The 21,763-nt window shown below is 42.9% G+C and overlaps 1 protein-coding gene across 1 annotated transcript; it reads right to left on the bottom strand.

Moving 5' to 3' along the window:
- Positions 1 to 334: 334 nt before the first annotated feature.
- Positions 335 to 19,449, bottom strand: LOC124028300 (histone deacetylase 7-like). Its single transcript, XM_046340402.1, has 9 exons — positions 19,433 to 19,449; positions 11,007 to 11,127; positions 10,680 to 10,773; positions 9,755 to 9,878; positions 9,126 to 9,232; positions 7,468 to 7,590; positions 6,773 to 6,872; positions 1,734 to 1,828; positions 335 to 432 (listed from the first exon to the last, which is right to left on the bottom strand). The coding sequence occupies exons 1-9, from the start codon at positions 19,447 to 19,449 to the stop codon at positions 335 to 337; spliced, it is 879 nt and encodes a 292-aa protein (XP_046196358.1).
- Positions 19,450 to 21,763: the final 2,314 nt, after the last annotated feature.

Raw genomic sequence — 21,763 nt, 5'->3', positions numbered from 1 at the left:
TGTGTGTGTCTTTGTCTATGCCCCTCTTTTAAGATCACCTTGGTTTGTGTGTGCACATATGTGTGTGTGTGTGTGTGTGTGTGTGTGTGTGTGTGTGTGTGTGTGTGTGTGTGTGTGTGTGTGTGTGTGTGTGTGTGTGTGTGTGTGTGTGTGTGTGTGTGTGTGTGTGTGTGTGTGTGTGTGTGTTGCTCAACAGTCCCTAAAATGTGTGTGTCCAAAAATGGTGTGTTCTCACCTTGCCCAGGTGTGTGTTCTGTTTGAGTCTCTCCAGCAGCAGTGCGTTGTGGTACTGCTGCATTAACTGGTGCTGGTGGTGGTGAGAGTGCAGGGGGGCTCAGAGCGGGTCCGACCCAGGGGTCTGTGGGGGCCCGGGAGCCAGGCATTCCAGTCTGGAGGAGGGGTACTGGAGAGGGCCGGGGCTCAGGCCTCGCACTGAAGGAGAGAGAGGTGGGGAGAAGGGGGGAGGAAGAAAGAGGCGAGGGGAGGGAGAGGAAGCAAGGAGGGTGAACATAGACAGCGATAGGGAGGGGGAGAAAGAAAGGGTTGAGAGAAATAGAGAGGTCAGGATCATCATGTTTGACTAAAACGTTGTGAAAACGACCAGAGAGGAAGCAGACAGTGTGGTGGAATGTTCTGATTAGCTAGGTCTGTGTAGTCACTCCCAGATCAACCAGATCCATTATAGATTAGGGAAAGTTCCTAGGTCAGTAGGATAAGTGGCATTCAGTCAAACGATCAATAGAGGGCAGTGTCGCTCCGGTGTGTTTCTCTTCGTGTGCAGCCGTCCTGAGGACTCCAGGATGACTGCAGGTGTGGCGTGTGTGTTTGTGTGAGTATGCATACATATCTTCACTGAGTGTATTAAACACTAGGAACTACTAATATTGAGTTTCACCCCTTGTTGCCCTCAGAACAGCCTCAATTCGTCTTGGGCATGGACTCTACAAGGTGTCGAAAGCGATCCACAGGGATGCTGGCCCATGTTGACACTAATGCTCCACACAGTCATGTCAAGTTGGCTGGATGTCCTTTGGGTGGTGGACCATTCTTGATACACATGAGAAACTGTTGAGCTTGCGTTGCAGTTCTTGACACACTCAAACCGGTGCGCCTGGCACCTACTACCAGACCCCATTCGAAGGCACTTAAATCTTTTGTCTTGCCCATTCAAACTGTGAATGGCACATACACATCCCTGTCTCAATTGTCTGAAGCATTAAAAATATCTCAGGTTAATCTTCTTTAACCTGCCCCCTCCCCTTCATCTACACTGAATGAAGTGCATTTAAGTGACATAGCTTTCACCCGGTCAGTCTATGTCATGGAAAGAGAACCTAATGTTTTGTACACTCAGTGTACAGTATATGTACCCTATGAGTGGGAGTGCTTGTGTGTGTGTGAGTGCTTGTGTGTGTGTGTGTGTGTGTGTGTGTGTGTGTGTGTGTGTGTGTGTGTGTGTGTGTGCGTGCGTGCGTGTGTGCGTGCGTGCGTGCGTGCGTGCGTGCGTGCGTGCGTGCGTGCGCGTGCGTGTGTGTGTGTGTGTGTGCGCGTACATATCTGTGTGTGTTTCTCACCAGTGACTAGCTGTGTGTGCAGCAGCACTGAGGGCTCCAGGATGAGCAGGGGCTGGAGCGTTGGTGAGCCAGCTGGGCAGCACTGAGGCCCTCCATGGGCAGGTAAACCTGGGGCAGTACCCTGGCCACCCTCTGGTGGCTACCCCGACTCCCTGTCACCCTGGGTGGGCAGCCTGGCGCTGTTGGTGGGCAGGGCGGTGGAGCAGGGCAAGGAGGCGGGCCAGTGTGCCATCCTGGAGCAGCAACCTCTGAGTCTGATGGAGGGAGGGAGGGAGGGAGGGGACACAATAGGTCACGCACACTGTAAAACATAACTGCCAAACCCGCCTGCCTTCATGTACATATCTATAATAGCTTGTACCCCTGCACATTGATCTGGTACTGGTACTCCCTGTATAGAGGTCCATTCTTGTGTGTTTTATCCCTCGTGTTACTATATTTATTTGTATTATCATGTTTTAGCTCTGCACGGTAAAGTCTACACCCATTGCATTCGGCTCATGTGTCAAATACAATTTCATTTGATTCAATTGAAATAAGTTGGTGTTGACTCAAACAACTATAGTCATTGGAACTTGATTCAGTTAAGTAGTATGTCCTCAATGACTAACTGCCTGGGTATCAAACTTCAGTCCTCCGTGATTCAATGTCTGTTAGAATAGTTTGAAACTTTCATTACTGTACAGCAAATTGGCCAGTGTTAATTAATGTTGATTTTTCACTCTAAGTGTTTAAGTAACACTCATTGGTGTATTAAAAATAACCAGTGTACTACTACAATGTGAACCAAAACCACGCTCATCATTATCCTATTTCCCAGCATGTCTATTGCAGGTTGATTTTTTTAGAATGGTTTGTTTCAATATCTATATTTTTGCCTGTACATTGATAAATTAATCTAATGCTACTTAAATATAAATTACATACATTTTGTTGTTCAGTTAAGTTGCTTTAGGTAGTTTCATATCATAGTTTTCCCAACCTTTGTAGTTATTCTGAATGTAGATTGCGGTTAGGGCTGGCACAATTACCGTATAACTGTGTAACCTGTGAAAACTGTAATACAAATAAATTAACAGTCATAACCGGCCTTCGTGTGGCTGAGTCCGTTTCATGGTAACATGGACTCTTAAAACGTGCTGAAACTTTGTTTGCTCCTTGCTGAAACAAGCAAGGTGTTTTACCGAACACTCCCTGCAGCAGCATAGAAATAGAATGAATATAACGTACTTGGAACCTCTAACCCTGTCAATTTCACTGGTAAACTCATGGGTACAAGCAATGGTTGCCTGGTATTGTGATGCAATCATTTCCTTGGTAATGTAGAATGTTCATTCAAATGATGTTAACTGATGTGGCTCATGCAATGGGAATGTGGCTCAATCAACACTTCCTGTGTCAGGCCCTGACCTTAGAGATCCTTTTTATGTCTCATTTGGTTTGGTCAGGGCATGAGTTGGGAGTGGGCATTCTATGTTTTTGTGTTCTATGTTTTCTATTTCTTTGTGTTTGGCCGGGTATGGTTTCTCAATCAGGGACAGATGTCTATAGTTGTCTCTGATTGGGAACCACTCTTAGCTCCTTTTTCCCCCACCTGTGGGTGTGGGAAGTTGTCTTTGTTTGTAGCATTATAGCCCTTAGGCTTCTGAAAATCGTTTTTGATTGGTTATTGTTTTGTCAGCGTCATCGAAATAAGGAATATATGCGCTCACCGCGCTTTAGTCCTCCTCATTCAACGATCGTGACATCCTGCTTTGCTTCCTATGGGGATACTCGCAATAGCCACCAGTCCACCCCATTAATGCCATCATAGACTTGAGAATGGGGGCAGCCCGTTCTATTCATTCTATTTCTATGGCAGCACATGCAGTCAGGTGCGGAGAGAGGTGAAAATGTGTCTTCAATTTCCTTTTTCTTTTTTTATATTCAAATGTTTATTATGGTGACCGGGGTCATTTGGCTGACCAATAACCACCATCCAAATTCCATGACTGTAACAGCCCTAGTTGCAGATCATTCCAAGGTTGAATATATCCCCACTCTGGCTGGATTCCAATGGGAATTACACATCACTTTTGCAAGCCAGCATAGTGGTATACAGGCCTGTTGTGGCCTGTATACAATGAGTATCAGGACAAAAACTAGGCCCTTGAAATAGGGCCTTATGAAATACTGTACGTTTTTTGTATTGTGTTAAAAGAATGTAATTTTAATGTTAACATATTCGCTTTGGATCTCACTTGGTGAACTCCGCAAGGACTGAAAATGGATAATGCAACAACCATGTCTTTGTCACTGACCAGATACAGTCATTGGTAGTAACTCTACAAATCACTCTAAAGCAAGGCACTATGGGAAATATGCAAATAAGTCTTTACACTAGGCAGTGTGTTAATTTAACACTGTTCCAGTGTCTATACAGATCCCACACTTTTAGTGTTGATTTAACACTGAAGAATTTGCTGTGTGTAGTATAAGTGTAAGCAGAAAAACATGTCAGATTGCTGAAATCTGGTGATGAAAAATCATTTTTACAACATGTTCTTTGGAAACTGAAAGGGCATGTCATTTGAACATGAATCAATGTTAATGTGTAATGTGTCATGGTACAGTACAGTCGGGTGGCCAAATGTTTTAGAAACTGGCCCTATTAAGAGAGAGGGAGAGAGGAAGAGAGAGAGAGAGAGAGAGAGAGAGAGAGAGAGAGAGAGAGAATCTGAGAACAGGAACAAACAGACGGACAACTGTACTGCCATGTTATTCGATCAGCCCTTATTCAATTAAAACATTCCCAAATGTGCTCTTTATTTGAAATGTACAGTCTTCAAGGATATGACATATCTTTTAAGCCCATTACATACAGTGGGGAGAACAAGTATTTGATACACTGCGATTTTGCAGGTTTTTCCCACTTGCAAAGCATGTAGAGTCTGTAAATTTTATCATAGGTACACTTCAACTGTGAGAGACGGAATCTAAAACAAAAATCCAGAAAATCCCATTGTATGATTTTTAAGTAATTAATTTGCATTTTATTGCATGACATAAGTATTTGATGCATCAGAAAAGCAGAACTTAATATTTGGCACAGAAACCTTTGTTTGCCATTACAGAGATCATACGTTCCCTGTAGTTCTTGACCAGGTTTGCACACACTGTAGCAGTTTTGGTCCTCTCCTTACACCTTCTGGTTTCGGGGCTGTCGCTGGAGCAATACGGTTTCAGCTCCCTCCAAAGATTTTATATTGGGTTCAGGTCTGGAGACTGACTGAGCTCCAGGACCTTGAATGCTTCTTACAGAGCCACTCTTTAGTTGCCCTGGCTGTGTGTTTGGGTCGTTGTCATGCTGGAAGACCCAGCCACGACCCATCTTCAATGTCTCTTACTGAGGAAGGAGGTTGTTGGCCAAGATCTCGCGATCGCATGGCCCCATCCATCCTCCCCTCAATGCGGTGCAGTCGTCCTGTCCCCTTGCAGACAAGCATCCCCAAAGAATGATGTTTCCACATCCATGCTTCACGGTTGGGATTGTGTTCTTGGGGTTGTACTCATCCTTCTTCGTCCTCCAAACACGGCAGTGGAGTTTTAGACCAAAAGCTCTATTTTTGTCTCATCAGACCACATAACCTTCTCCCATTCCTCCTCTGGATCATCCAGATGGTCATTGGCAAACTTCAGACGGGCCTGGACATGCACTGGCTTGAGCAGGAGGACCTTGCGTGAGCTGCAGGATTTTTAATCCATGACGGCGTAGTGTGTTACTAATGGTTTCTTTGAGACTGTGGTCCCAGCTCTCTTCAGGTCATTGACCAGGTCCTGCCGTGTAGTTCTGGCCTGATCCCTCCCCCACCTTCCTCATGATCATTGATGCCCCACGAGGTGAGATCTTGCATGGAGCCCCGGACCGAGGGTGATTGACCATCATCTTGAACTTCTTCCATTTTCTAATAATTGCATCAACAGTTGTTGCCTTCTCACCAAGCTGCTTGCCTATTGTCCTGTAGCATCTGTAGCCTTGTGCAGGTCTACAATTTTGTCCCTGATGTTCTTACAAAGCTCTCTGGGTTTGGCCATTGTGGAGAGGTTGGAGTCTGCTTTGATTGAGTGTGTGGACAGGTGTCTTTTATACAGGTAACGAGTTCCAACAGGTGCAGTTAATACAGGTAATGAGTGGAGAACAGGGGGCTAACAGGTCTGTGAGAGCGAATTCTTGGTTGGTAGGTGATCAAATACTTATGTCATGCAATAAAATGCAAATTAATATCTTAAAATCATACAATGTGATATTCTGGATTTTTTTAAAGATTCCGTCTCTCACAGTTGAAGTGTACCTATGATACAAATTACAGACCTCTACATGCTTTGTAAGTAGGGAAAACCTGCAAAATCAGCAGTGTATCAAATACTTCTCCCCACTGTATTGTAGTAAAGGAATACAGATTCCATGGGGGAGGAAACATTGAACGCCATTTACAGCTAATAAAGTTCTTTTAAACCTGAACACACCTCACTAAACTTCGTGGGAATCCATAACCAATTCTGGCCCTGACACTCATGTTGTTCTTATACTGAGATTCTGAAGCAACTGTGGTACTGTACCTAGTGTGTGTTCTAATATGGTAGTGAATGTGACATCGTGTGACATTGTGCGTGGTACGAAATGGCTCAATCAGGTATGGAAGTGTTAATTTTGTTGATGCTTGTTGGATAGATGGGGAGTTGAGCAGAACAGGCACATACTATACTGCAGAGGTAGGCAACTAGATTCAGTCGCGGGCCAATTATTGTTGGAGCGGATGGTCGTGCGGCCGGAACTTAATTATAATCATTGGTACACTGCAAATTGACCACAACTAAGCCCAAAAATAAATTGTATTTGAAAATAACAATTATTTCATATCTTGATTACATCGATATACGATCACTTATGTCTCATTTTTTATTCATGGGAATGCTTTGGAACAGATTTCATGAATTAAAATCAGTTTTAGCATCTTTAAAAAAAATTACAATAGCATATTGTATACATAAACTGGGTCACACTTAACATTAGTGTGATAATTTTTACTGTGAAATTATTCTTATAGTTACCAGTATTGTAATTACTCATTGTTACAATATACTTATATTGTACTTGGGAGTACAGTGGGGTTGGAGGATAGAGGTGCGAATGGTGGAGGGGGTTGAGTGGGGCTCACCTCGTGGCCAGTCCGGTAGTAAGTGGGCTATCTGAGAGGAGGCTGTCATTGGGCGAGCTGCACCCCGACACTGGAGTGCTACTGCTGCTGGGGGAATAGTCTGCAGGATGGAAGGGAGGGATAGCCAATCAGCTAAAGAGATACTGACATGTAGGATAACAGATTTGTGTGTGTGTGTGTGTGTGTGTGTGTGTGTGTGTGTGTGTGTGTGTGTGTGTGTGTGTGTGTGTGTGTGTGTGTGTGTGTGTGTGTGTGTGTGTGTGTGTGTGTGTGTGTGTGTGTGTGTGTGTGTGTGTGTGTTAGTGGCGGTAAACAAACACTAGTCCGCCCAGCACTAACACACCTGATTCAACTAATCACTTCATCAACAAGACCCTGGCCATATTCATTTGGCACCAAAGGGATGTAAACTCACTGAAATTGTCCAATAGGAAATGCTTGTTTACATTTACCTGAAATTGTCCAATAGGAAATGCTTGTTTACATTTACCTGAAATTGTCCAATAGGAAATGCTTGTTTACATTTGCCGCTGAGAAAAATATATATTCTACTTTGTGCCCTAATGAATACGACCCAGGAATGTTAGTGTTAGGCCGAAGCCAAAGTGCTCAGACACTGTGGCTACAGCACCAGGAAGAGATAGAGGTTGGTTTGATAGACGGTGTACACAACGAGGCAGGAAGGACTACGTTACCCTGAGTGTCCGGCGTTCTGTGCTTGACAGTAGGGGGAGCACTGGTTTTGCGTTGGAGAGGGTTCTGTCTGGAGTTGATGTGCTTCTTCAGTTTACTCTTCACCTTCAGGATGGGCTCCGAGGCTGAACACACACACACACACGAGCAAACATGCGCAGACGCACACAAACACACACACGCATTAATTAACGCACACACACGTACATGAAAATACACACACACAAACACACACACACACACACACACACACACACACACACACACACACACACACACACACACACACACACACACACACACACACACACACACACACACACACACACACACACACACACACACACACACACACACACACACACACACACACGCAAAAAGTAGATTGTGCCGAATATCTGAATTCCTCCTTCGCCATTCCAACAGTATTAAACTAAAAATGGCTACAAATCCATAATGTGCTATGCCAGCATAAAGCAATACCCTTTTACATAACAAAACCCAAAAGCTCTTCTACGCCCCAGCTGAACAAATAACAAAAGAGTTGACAGCAGTGCCAAAAGTTTCATGTTTACTTTGGCAATGACCACAATAGGCCTAACCAAACGATCAATCAGCGAGCGGCTTAGCACAGACAAAAGACACCCATGACAGTCTGGTATTGTTGTCGGATTTTAATACAGAGGCTGAGGGGCGTGTAGCCTCAAATGGCCAATGCTGCCCGGGTAACACAGGTAAATAATGGCATTGCAATAGTCCTCCAGGTGACATAGTTTAGTAGGGACCACTCCTTAGTAGTACTTATGCATATAATGGAAAGAGGCCACACTTTTGCAATTGTTCAATTCTGTGACCATGGCATTGAGGACTATCTCTATCCTATTAGTTAATTTGTGCATGGTGGAAAGTTTGGCCTCTATTCACCTCTATGTCCGCACGTCATTCACACGCCCAGTCAGACAGACATGTCTGAGATTCTCACACGTGGTTCATTTTACACATACTTTAGTTACGTAATAGCTTTTGGTCTTTCTCAGTCTCTCTCTCTCTCTCTCTCTCTCTCTCTCTCTCTCTCTCTCTCTCTCTCTCTCTCTCTCTCTCTCTCTCTACAGTGTTATTTTTCCTTCCTTTTAGGCTTGGCGACTCCCACTTTGTCTCTGCCTCTTTCTGTGTCTGTCTCTCTCTACATCAATGTTCGCTATATGTGTGTTAACATGCATCGAACTGCATAACTCACCAGACAACTACAAATGGAAGTAATGTGATATGGCTCCATTTAAAATGAATCTGTATTTCCTTCTCAAGCATTACCTACTCTGTGTTAAAAGGCATGTAGTACCTTCATTTGCTCTGGAATACCTGGGCCGGTATTCATAAAGTGAGTATATGAGTGCTAGGATCAGGTCCACCCCCCCCCGTCCATGTAATCTTATTCATGACGTACTCAAAGGCAAAACCGATCTTAGATCAGCACTCCTGTGCTCGCCATTGATGGCAGATCCCCCAAACCATTGTCAGGAGTCAACTGCATGACACCATAGTGTCACCTCATGACACCATAGTGAGAACAGGAAAGGATCTTTTGTTCTAACTGTACTGTACAAAGTACAAATGTCTCTACAAAGAAAGTACAAGCTACATTTTAAAAAAAATGACTCACCTGTTCTTCTGAGGGGCATGTCCTTGCGTTGGTCACATAGTGGATGATGGACATCAGGAGTCACCATGAGAGGCTTTGGGGTCATGTCAGGATCTGGGGCCAATTCCCTAAACAGCCAGTTGAGAGTCATCCACCAAAACCATGAACAATCATTGTTAGGTGTTTGTTGTCTTGTGCTGCATTGTGCTGTATCAATCTTGTGTATGTCCTGGTGACCTCACAACAATCATTTTGAGGAAAATGGACAGTAACATATTGTATTGTGAAATAATGCTTCACCTGCAGCACAACCATTGATAGAAGTTAGTGAGTCGCTCAGCCAGGCTTATTTCACCTATCACCTAATCTATTGAGTCACTCGGGCTTATCCAAATTGTCTTAGAGGTTAATCTTCCTTACTTCCATCTCTTATGGGGATCATTTGTGGGACATGATTGGAAAGGTGAATAGAACAAGATGGTACTCCCGCCAAAGCCACGGGAGTCTAATAACAGCGTATTTCCACGAGTGGACACAGCTCTCTCGCGGTCACTTCATTTTTTCAATATTTTTAAAAAATCGAATGCAAAAAAAAAAAAAAAAAAATCCGTAGAAACTTTAATCAACGTCTTTACTGGCTGGTCTCTCACCTGTAACCCCTGGGCGTGGTGCTGCCGAAGAGGTTGGAGGCGGTCCTCTCCAGGGCGGCCTGCTCCTTCCTCTTCAGGATTTGGCTTCTGAGTTTCTGTTTCACCAGGGGACTGGCCACAGCACCTGTCCGTCAACAGAGTCACCCAATCAGAGACAAGAACCTGAAATGAAGCAAAGCTAGGCGCAGCATTCGAAATGGACTAAATCTTAATCTATTTGGGTTAGCGGAGGGACACAAACAATATATTCCAATATACCGATTTTATCTGTATTGTATAATAGCTGACAAGCAGTTTCACTCTGAGTCAAATATCTATAATCTACTAGACTGAGTACTCAATGTGCCTACCTAAGATTTCAACATTAGATAAAGAGGAAAGATGCTAGGCATTTCCCTTGTAATTACTAGTCAGATCTGACTGCTATGACTTGGATAATGCAAGTTACTCAAGGACAATTTATTGAAGCTGAACTTTGAAGGGCGGGTTCTTAGGAATTTGGTGACTGACAGATAGCTAGGTCGCATTCTTTAGTAGGCACTTCCTTCCCGAAAAGTAAAAGGCAACAAACAACATGACATTTACAATTATTAAGTGACTCGCTTCCTTTTTCTGACTTAGGTTTCATGTGAAAATAGACTGCGACTAATCTCAAGGAACTCCCTCCGTTACAGACAACCACATTCTGAGGATCATTAGTGGGGCCTCAACAATAAACAACCGAAAACCATGTGCACAAACACCTAAACTACCTACACGATCGCACTGCTGTCATCATACATTGCATTTCTAAAAAGACATTCATGGTCATCATAGTTTACATGCTACTGTAAGCGATCCTGATACATGACATACTGATAACGTTGCACTCATTTCTATTGCATGCCATTTTTCCTCCACACAGCTATGGGGCGCTGTAACTTACTCTGCTCGCTCTTGTCCTTGTGCATCAGCTGCTGCAGCTCCTGTCTCTTCTCCTGCTCTTTCTCCTGCCGACTCTGCTCCCTGTCAAACTCGTACTGAAACGAGACCATTAACATTCCCATTCATTTGGGTGCAGTGAAGACTGTATTTAGGAAGTGATATCAGTCAATGGAAAGAGAGGGGGATTATATGGAAAGAGGGCACACCTATCTTTGCCATTGATTTCTTTTGTGGCCGCTTTGACAGCGCAGTTGAGGACTATTTACATTTGAAAGCAGGCTAGGTTGGAAGTGTGCTCTCCATCCATCTCTATGGAAGGGATGCTCACCTGGATGTGCTGTGGCAACAGCTGCTGGGAGTACTTGGCACAGTGCTGGGCTGAGAAGGCCCCCAGGAATGGGGGAGGTGGGGGCCAGCATGGCTGAGTCCGGCCCGGGTCGCACCAGCCCCTGGGTACGCAGGTCCATGGGCCGCACCGGCCGGAGTGGTGACGAAGCCTCGCGAGGGATTAGCCCATCCACTATGGAGAGAGGGAGGGAGGAAGAGAGGAGGTAAAAGAAAGAGGGAGATTATTAGTGATGAAGATCCAAGGCTTTCTTTGTTAGATTGGACAATTAGACTGGAGAATGGGTAAACTAGGAATGAACCGAAGCTGAGGTGATGCATTCTAAGCACCAGACTGAACCACGTCAATCGGTCTCCGGACTGTCCCTGCTATTGGGACAAAATCCCCCAAATAGAAAACCCTGCCATGACTCTCAAGCTCTCCTTTCTTTCCTCTCTTTTTCTCTCTTATTCCTTTGTGTTGTTTCTTGTCACCGCCCAGTCAAGGCCCCCATGCTGATGTCCGTACCGGGCCACACTTGAAAAGGGATGACTGACCCCATGGAATAGTCTAGACTTGTGTGATGAAAACATACCAATGATGGTATGCACACGCACGCACGCACGCACGCACGCGCGCACCACACACACACACACACACACACACACACACACACACACACACACACACACACACACACACACACACACACACACACACACACACACACACACACACACACACACACACACACACACACACACACGCACACGCACACGCTCATGCACAAATTTGTTGACATCCTTGTTAGTGAGCATTTCTCCTGTGCCAAGAAAATCCATCGAGCTGATAGGTGTGGCGTATCAAGAAGCTGATTAAAAGGCATGATTTTCACACAGGTACACCTTGTGCTGGGGACAATGAAAGATCACTCTAAAATGTCCAGTTTTGTCACATAACACTTCACATACATACACTACCCTTCAAAACTTTGGGGTCACTTAGAAATGTCCTTGTTTTTTAAAGAAAAGCACATTTTTGTCCATTTAAAATAACATCAAATTGATCAGAAATACAGTGTAGACATTTTTAATGTTGTAATTGACTATTGTAGCTGGAAACGGCTGAATTTTTATGGAATATCTACATAGGCGTACAGAGGCCCATTATCAGCAACCATCACTCCTGTGTTCCAATGGCACGTTATGTTAGCTAATCCAAGTTTATAATTTTAAAAGGCTAATTGATCATTAGAAAACCATTTTGCAATTATGTTACCACAACTGAAAACTGTTGTCCTGATTAAAGAAGAAATAAAACGGGCCTTCTTTAGACAAGTTGAGTATCTTAAGCATCAGCATTGGTGGTTTGATTACAGGCTCAAAATGGCCAGAAACAAATAACTTTCTTCTGAAACTTGTCAGTCTATTCTTGTTCTGAGAAATGATGGCTATGCCATGCGAGAAATTACCAACAAACTGCAGATCTCGTACAGCGCTGCGTACCATTCCCTTCACAGTACAGCGCAAACTGTCCCTAACCAGAATAGAAAGAGCAATGGGAGGCCCCGGTGCACAGCTGAGCAAGAGGACAAGTATATTAGAGTGTCTAGTTTGAGAAACAAGTCACAAGTCCTCAACTGGCAACTTCATTAAATAGTACCCGCAAACACCCGTCTCAACGTCAACAGTGAAGAGGCGACTCCGGGAGCTGCAAAGAAAAGCCATATCTCTGGCCAATAAAAATAAAAGTACACAGACATTGGACAGAGGAACTCTGCCTAGAAGGCCAGCATCCCGGCGTCGCCTCTTCAACTGTTGACGTTGAGACTGGTGTTTTGCGGGTACTTTGAATGCACAGAGGTACCATGACGAGATCCTAAAATGTCCCAGTTCTTCCACGGCCTGCATACTCATCAGACATGCCACCCATTGACCATGTTTTTGGGATGCTCTGGATTGACGTGTACGACAGTGTGTTCCAGTTCCCGCCAATATCCAGCAACTTCTCACAGCCATTGAAGAGGAGTGGGACAACATCTACAGGCTACAATCAACAGCCTGATACAACTCTATGCGAAAGGAGATGTGTTGCTCTGCATGAGGAAAATGGTGGTCACACCAGATACCGACTGGTTTTCTGATCCTCGCCCCTACCTTTTTGTTAAGGTATCTTTGACCAACAGATGCACATCTGTATTCCCAGTCACGTGAAATCCCTAGATGAGGACATCGTTTCAATTGCCTGATTCTCTTAAATGAACCGTATCTCAGTAACATTTTTGAAGTTGTTGCATGTCGCATATGTATTTTTGTTCAGTGTAGATTCGTTTATTGATTCAACTGACACCAAGCCATGTTTAGGTGTCGAAAGGATTGAGACATTGGCTCTTCCTCCAAGCAGTTTCTATGTCCTTGTATGGAAGGCTTCATTAAAAACACTGCAGATAGAAAAAGAAAGGACAGAAATGGAGGGTGGAGACACCTTTCCCTCAGGGTGGGAGCAGAGGAATATGATGGAAATGTACCCACGGTTTTCTAAATGCCATGACAAACATTAGTCAGCAGCATTACTCACATACTTCCCGTAGAGGGCCCGTGTCCTAACACTGGCATACCGCATTCAGCTAGGTAGGACAGGTAAGGATTAAGAGCTCACTGTCAAAACAAATGGAAACCCTCCATCATAAAACCTTCGTGAACTATCTGTATAGCTTGCTACACAATGTCCAGCACTCTTTACCGTGTCACAAGTCCATGAGTCACCTTCATAACACTTACACACTACCATTTATGACCTGGTGAACAGTAGGAGTTTATTAAGACAGTATTAGTGAATAGTAGGAGTAAACAATGTTCCTAACTCTTTACCATATCGTTTTCTATGAGCCACCAGTTTATAATGTATGAATACACGTATAAATACCTGTTAATAAGATTTGTGGTGCGTTATAATACTGGGTAGAAGAGTTACCCAAATAGCATTGGTCCAAAATGACAGTATGAAATTGTCAATGGAATTGTATTCATTATGATCGAAATGAAAAACTGATCCAAGATCAGCACTCCTACTCTGAGACAATTTATGAATATGTACCCAGTGGAGAAATGACTAAGAGAGATGTCTAAGACGGTTCAGTAAAACAGTACTTTCAGAGGGAAAACACACCCACACACGTACATTGCAGGTCAAAATATGCATGACACACAGCCCCATCACCAAACAACAGATTCCAGTACATCTGGAAAACTCATGAAATGGGGTGTGGAAGTAAGATTGAAACACCTGGAATAACTATTACATTTTAGTATGATAAACCCTCATTACGTCGCCATAATAACTAATAAGAGCCATGAGAGCGACGGTGTGGAGTGTCTTAAGTGTGGGTAACATTGGTTCTGTGTCTGTATGTGTGTTTACATGCATGTGCGTTTTTTTTACAGACAGAGAGAATGAAAGGGAGAGAGAGGATCCAGGTTGAAATTGAAAGAGGTAAGAGTGTACTGAATCTCGAGTGCATGTCTCATTCTCTCTCTCCGTCTATCACCCCCTTTTATTCAAATGTTTTTAATAAGAAACATGAATGTGTTGAAAATCCCAAATGGCTTGCATTGTCAACTTACACACAGCTCTGACAATCACACTTACTCCACCAGACATGCCACCAGGGGACTTTTCACAGTCCCCAAATCCAGAACAAATTCAAGAAAACGTAAAGTATTATATAGAGCCATTATTGCATTGGAACTCCGTTGCGTCACATTATTGCTCAAATGAACAGAAAACCTGGTTTCAAAAACAGATGAAACAACACCTCCACGGCTGCGCCTCTCCCCTATTTGACCTAGATAGTTTGTGTGTATGTACAGTGGTTCCTCTTTTAGAAGTTGTGAGCTTACACCTTGGGACTTAAGAGGTAAATTTGGTTTGACATGGTACCCAGTGTCAGGCGCTTCATTGCTCAGACCAGCGCAAGGGCGGAGTTAGAGCACTGATTATGCTTTTGGGTCCTACTGTGTCTCTAACTGGCAATAAATGGTTGACATAAACCTAAATAGAAACTGATAATTGTGCTCGACTTCAGTATTACTTACTAACACTGTAGTTACACTAAGGTTTTTCTTATTTGATTTTGTTAGGATTATTTTGCTCTTACTGTTGTACTGTAGCCCACTCCCAACCGATCACGGTGTACAGCGCCTGAGTGGTGCAATGGTCTAAGACGCTGCATAGCAGTGCAAGCTGTGTTGCTACATAGTCTGGTTCAATACCCGTGCCGTCCTCGACTGGGAGAACCAAGAGATGACTGTAGGTTTTTCGTTTTCCTCCCTCCAAAAACAGACATCATTCTAAATAACAAACTGGTTTTATTTACAAATTAGTAACAATGTCTCACCCCATGTTCAAGAATGGCCTTTTTCTCACACATTTTACATTATTTGAAAAAAAAATTATCTCCAAAATATTTAAGGGGCTTTGCACTAATAATAGTGCCGACTAGGGAAATATTCCTGCTGTTCTGTTCTTAGTGCCAGTCTGCACGTTCAAACTAAAACAATGTAACTAATAATGGCATCTTTATGCTTCATTAATAAAATAATGATACAAATACTCTTTCAAAATGCTGATGTTTATTTAGTTATGGATCCATAACGAATTACTATGGGAATAAATATCCCTGAATTACAGAAATATCCTCCAAACCTCTGTATGTAATTATTGGTGGAGGGTCATGCCATATTTCTTCGAAATTACGTGACTCTCCACCAATAACATGAGTCTCACTAGTGTTGAGTAATATGCTGTTAAAAGTGGTGCAGGACATATTTATTAAAAGAGCATTTTGGAAGTTAGAAGCAATAGCCTACTTTTTCAGCACCGTTTCGAGCTGCTCTGAGACAAGCATGGTAACTGGTCTTGATAAATCAATGCTATTTTTATTTTCACTGAATCTCCGTTTGGGTATTGGTTAGATTAGGGTGTAGAAATGTTATGCTCTTAGTGTAACCTTTATTTAACAAGGTAAGTCAGTTAAGAACAAATTCTTATTTACAAGGACAGCCCACTCTGTCGGGAAATTGAACCCAGGTCTCCTGTGTGCTCGCAGGACACTGGATTCTTTAGCTAAATAGCCCAGTACTGTACTCCCAACCATCACGTTGTACAGCACCATATTTCCCATTCCACCCTGACAGAAACCCAGAGGGGTTTCCATCATTACAGTAGTAATGGACAGCTGGTGGCATTTTGAATCAGGGTTTCAAATACCCAATTAGCAGAACAATAGACTCTTTATAACCAGGCTACTGTCAATGTGAACATCCCCCTACCTGCGATGTATTCGATGCTTAAGTACTCTGGAGTGTTGCATTTCTAACTCAAAACAGCAGTACAGTATTTCTTCATCAACATCTTTATGCTTTCGTTAATAAAATAATGATAAAAATACGCTTTCAAAATGCTGATATTTATTTAGTTATGGATACATAACAAATTACTATGGGAATAAATCAGTGAATTACAGAAATATTGTAACAAAGTTGTCTAATGAGTAAACAAGTGGTTGCTTATTGGAAAATCTTTCTTTCAAACACATGGTCACGTTGTACAGCACCATTATATGGCTATTAGCAGACTATATTTGGGCCTTTATGGGTGGCACAATTCTCCCAGCGTTTCTCTCCCTATAAAAAAATAAATACATGTTTTTAGAAATAACCTCCAAAATATCGTTATATATTATCAAGTTGATGACAGAGCGCCTACATAAAGCTGAGTGACTCACCCATTCATGGCTCGATGACCCACTCATTCAGCATTCTTTCGTACAGTCTTTAATAAAGAAATGTTTTGGTTATTCTGACCTGGACACCATGTACGGCAGTATTATAATAGCCCATTATGGGTACAATGGCAGACAATACTGTATGCCTCTACCAACACCTCTCTGTATTTTGATACTTTGTGGATGGGGGCTCCGGAGTGGATGGGGGTTCCCGCAGTGCAAAATGGGTTGCTACAGGTTCGATACCACGTGCCGGCCGCCACAGGAGACCCATTGAGGTAGGTTTTGATTTGAATTTAGAATCCTCCAATTATATGTAATAATTGGTGAAGTCACGTCATGTTTTCGATATACTGTAGGTCTACCGTAGGCGACATGGAATCATGTAGTAGCCAAAAAGTTAACATATATTTTAGATGTTAGATTCTTAAAGTAGCCACCCTTTGCCTTGATGACCACTTTTGCACACTCTTGGGATTCTCTTTCTCATCCAGCTTCATGAGGAATGCTACAACAATCTTGAAGAGTTCCACATATGCTGAGCACTCGTTGCCTGCTTTTTCCTTCACTCTGCGGTCAACTCATTTTCCAATCTCATTTCCAATCTCAATTAGGTTGAGGTCAGGTGATTCTGGAGGCTGGGTCATCTGATGCAACACTCCATCACTCTCCTTGGTCAAATAGCCCTTACACAGCCTGGAGGTGTCTCACTGGTGTTGAGTAATGTGCTGTTAAAAGTGGTGTAGGTCTTATTTATTTAAAGAGCATATTGAAGTTAGAAGCAATAGGATTTGAGCAAAGCCTACAACTATTCAGCACCGATTCGAACTGCTCTGAGACAAGCATGGGAACTTGATAAAATCAATTAGATTTTATTTTCACTTAATCTCCATTTGGATATTGGTTAGACTAGAATTAGAAAATGATGGTGCAGAAAAGTTATGCTCTTAGTGCTAACCTTTATTTAACTCAGCAAGTAAAATTCTTATTTACAAGGACAGCCTACTCCTTCCTCCCCATCGAGGAGATGGTGAACCGGTCTCCCGCGTGTCCGCATTCTCTAGTACAGCCATTATTGAAGGCTATCAAATACTTCTCAAATATGGCCTCTGGTGGTCAAACTAGCGCCAACTAGCATTAATGGCACCAACTTACCATAGAATTCTGCGGCAACATGCAAGCTGCGCCGCAGTACGCTGCAACTTTAGGAGAAGAGGAACCACTGTATAGATATGTAGGCTCATGGTTCTGCTCTTGTCTATTACTATTCTGTATTATGTAATGTTTCATGTTTTGTGTGGACCCCAGGAAGAGTATCTGCTGCTTTTGCAACAGCTAATGGGATCTAATAAAATTCCCCAAAAACCAAATACCCTCTCTCTGGGCTGTCACTTGCACCCTGCCTTAAATGTCAGTGAGGTAAGACTCAGCAGGATGCCAGCGAGGATGCCCAGGTGTGTCAGCATCACTGATCTTATTCCATCCAGACACATTGATATTTCTGTGAACTCACATCAGTGTGTGCATAGTGAAGTGTGTGTGTTTATGTGTGTGTGTACAGCTACAGTACATGTTTGTTTTCCATCTCGATTTAAGGGTATTTGAAGAAGTAGGCGCTTTATCTACAAGATTCAGTATGGATACATTTATTGACGTTGCCAATCTCTGTTTATGCTTGAGAACAAAAACAGCTACTACAGGAATTACCCAAAGGCATGAGAACACTGTGTATTACCAGCACTTAAAGAGATGTGTGTTTTCAGAGGAAATGGTCAGGGACACAGGGACACACACACACACGCACACACACACACACACACACACACACACACACACACACACACACACACACACACACACACACACACACACACACACACACACACACACACACACACACACACACACACACACACACACACACACACACACACACACACACACACACACACACACAGCAGACGACTATAAACAAAGCGTGAGCCCACTGATTTATGCTAGGGCTGGGCGGTATACTATACACCGGTATTAATTCACAGACCGGCTTGAATTTGACTTTACCTTCTATAACGGTATTTCAATGTTTGGTTTGTTAAATCTGGTCCTCTGTAGCTCAGTTGGTAGAGCATGGCGCTTGTAACGCCAGGGTAGTGGGTTCGATTCCCGGGACCACCCATACGTAGAATGTATGCACACATGACTGTAAGTCGCTTTGGATAAAAGCGTCTGCTAAATGGCATATATTATTATTATATTATACGCAACACTGTCCGTTTTTATAGTTTACTCATTTGCTACTTGAGTAACCTCACTCCTTCTCATGCTGCACTATGTCGCTAACCATGCCAAGCCCTGCCCCCTGTCACTCAAGGAGAGAGCAGTTGCTCAACCACGGAGTCACTGAGAAATGTATTGCCTTTCATTCTGCCTGGTCAGATGGATGCAACAATGTTGGTGACATGCTCCTTTCCACGAGCGTTCTATAATTACATTATTAGTTTGTGTATCTCACTGTCTGAAACTACTGCTTGTTAGTTTGTCTTTTCTTAGCAAGGTGTTGTCTCCCAGCTCTAAATTATGCCCTGATAGGAAACGATCAGGAAGTCTCTAGTGAACAACAAACAACCACCAGCTGTGTTCTTACCATGGAACCACAGCCATGATGTCGCTCAGAAACACTACACCACCTATCGACAGTATACTTTATGTACTGTCTGCTACATTTTGCATTCAACATGAAAATGCCAACCACAGAAATGAAATGCAGCCAATCATATTTATAAATCAGAGAACTTGTGAGTTTTTGTAGAACTTGGCTGTCTGTGTAAAGTATACCTGTATTGCACTACTTTGAAGTGATTAAGGACACTTTATGACCTCATTGTTATGAAGTGCTTTTTGAGACACATATAGGAGACATCTCTATCACTCATAAAGTGCTTCAAGTGTAGGCTACCCTTACGACCACATACAGTAGCGTGCTCAGTCAGTGAAATGTTGTCGTAGTCCTATTTGAAGCACAGAGCACAAATTTGGTCACACCCTGTGTGCAACACCAAATTGTTTTTCTCCCTGGTGTGGTAAATGGAACACATAAGATTTAATCATAAGGTGTCAAAAATAGGGGAAAGACGATGATGATATTAACACAATTAACAGTTATCACTTCCGTTTTTCTGTTGCTAAAAATAGACACAAGGCAAACTTCTGGTCTATGTTGACATCTTAGCTTTCACAACCATCGTTTTTCTCTCTCGGGTGCTGCTGCAACAGCTTACCACCACACACAGACACACACACAGACACGCACAGACAGACATACTCATACATGCATACAAACACACACACACACACTCACAGACACACACACACAGAGAAACTGAAACAGTGACATCCTGTTGCTAAAGTTAGTCTGCACCATTGACATCCTCTTTTTCATTTAGGCAAGCAGACGCTGCTATTTTGGTTGAATGTGTGTATGCGTTCCTGTTATTTTTAACAACTCAACCTCACAATCAAGATATTGTTTATTGTTGGGTGAAGGTGAACGGAAAGTAGCATAGTGGAGTTGCTAGTGGAGTTGCATTCTGCTATCACATAATACATACAGTGGGGCAAAACGTATTTAGTCAGCCACCAATTGTGCAAGTTCTCCCACTTAAAAAGATGAGAGGCCTGTAATTTTCATCATAGGTACACTTCAACTATATGACAGACAAAATGAGAAAAAATCCAGAAAATCACATTGTAGGATTTTTAATGATTTTATTTGCAAATTATGGTGGAAAATAAGTATTTGGTCAATAACAAAAGTTTATCTCAATACTTTGTTTATATGACAGAGGTCAAACATTTTCTGTAAGTCTTCACAAGGTTTTCACACACTGTTGCTGGTATTTTGGCCCATTCCTCCATGCAGATCTCCTCTAGAGCAGTGATGTTTTGGGGCTGTTGCTGGGCAACACAGACTTTCAACTCCCTCCAAATATTTTCTATGGGGTTGAGATCTGGAGACTGGTTAGGCCACTCCAGGACCTTGAAATGCTTCTTACGAAGCCACTCCTTCGTTGCCCGGGCGGTGTGTTTGGGATCATTGTCATGCTGAAAGACCCAGCCACGTTTCATCTTCAATGCCCTTGCTGATGGTAGGCTTTGTTACTTTGGTCCCAGCTCTCTCCAGGTCATTCACTAGGTCCCCCCGTGTGGTTCTGGGATTTTTGCCCACCGTTCTTGTGATCATTTTGACCCCACGGGGTGAGATCTTGTGTGGAGCCCCAGATCGAGGGAGATTATCAGTGGTCTTGTATGTCTTCCATTTCCTAATAATTGCTCCCACAGTTGATTTCATCAAACAAAGCTGCTTACCTATTGCAGATTCAGTCTTCCCAGCCTGGTGCAGGTCTACAATTTTGTTTCTGGTGTCCTTTGACAGCGCTTTGGTCTTGGCCATAGTGGAGTTTGGAGTGTGACTGTTTGAGGTTGTGGACAGGTGTATTTTATACTGATAACAAGTTCAAACAGGTGCCATTAATACAGGTAATGAGTGGAGGACAGAGGAGCCTCTTAAAGAAGAAGTTACAGGTCTGTAAGAGCCAGAAATCTTGCTTGTTTGTAGGTAACCAAATACTTATTTTCCACCATAATTTGCAAATAAATTCATAAAAAATCCTACAATGTGATTTTCTGGATTTTTTTCCCATTTTGTCTGTCATAGTTGAATTGTACCTATGATGAAAATTACAGGCCTCTCTCATCTTTTAAGTGGGAGAACTTGCACAATTGGTGGCTGACTAAATACTTTTTGCCCCACTGTAAAGGGCTGGAATTGTTGTTCTTTTATTAGGATCCCCATTAGCTGTTGCAAAAGTAGCAGCTACTCTTCCTGGGGTCCACAAGAAACATGAAACATGACATAATAGACAAGAACAGCTCAAAAATGGAATTGTAAGTTATTTGGTAGTAATATAAAACAACA

Source organism: Oncorhynchus gorbuscha, unplaced genomic scaffold, assembly GCF_021184085.1.
Source record: "Oncorhynchus gorbuscha isolate QuinsamMale2020 ecotype Even-year unplaced genomic scaffold, OgorEven_v1.0 Un_scaffold_3999, whole genome shotgun sequence".
NCBI lineage: Eukaryota > Metazoa > Chordata > Actinopteri > Salmoniformes > Salmonidae > Oncorhynchus > Oncorhynchus gorbuscha.
Note: the sequence above shows the minus strand (reverse complement) of the source record. Positions and strands in the feature narration are given on the sequence as shown.

Excerpts from the sequence above, each read along its gene's own strand:
- LOC124028300 (XM_046340402.1), bottom strand. Across the intron at positions 10,774-11,006 it reads TGTTGCCACAGCACATCCAG|TACGAGTTTGACAGGGAGCA; the intron begins GTGAGCATCCCT and ends GTCTCGTTTCAG. Across the intron at positions 9,233-9,754 it reads ACCACGCCCAGGGGTTACAG|GGAATTGGCCCCAGATCCTG; the intron begins GTGAGAGACCAG and ends CTGGCTGTTTAG.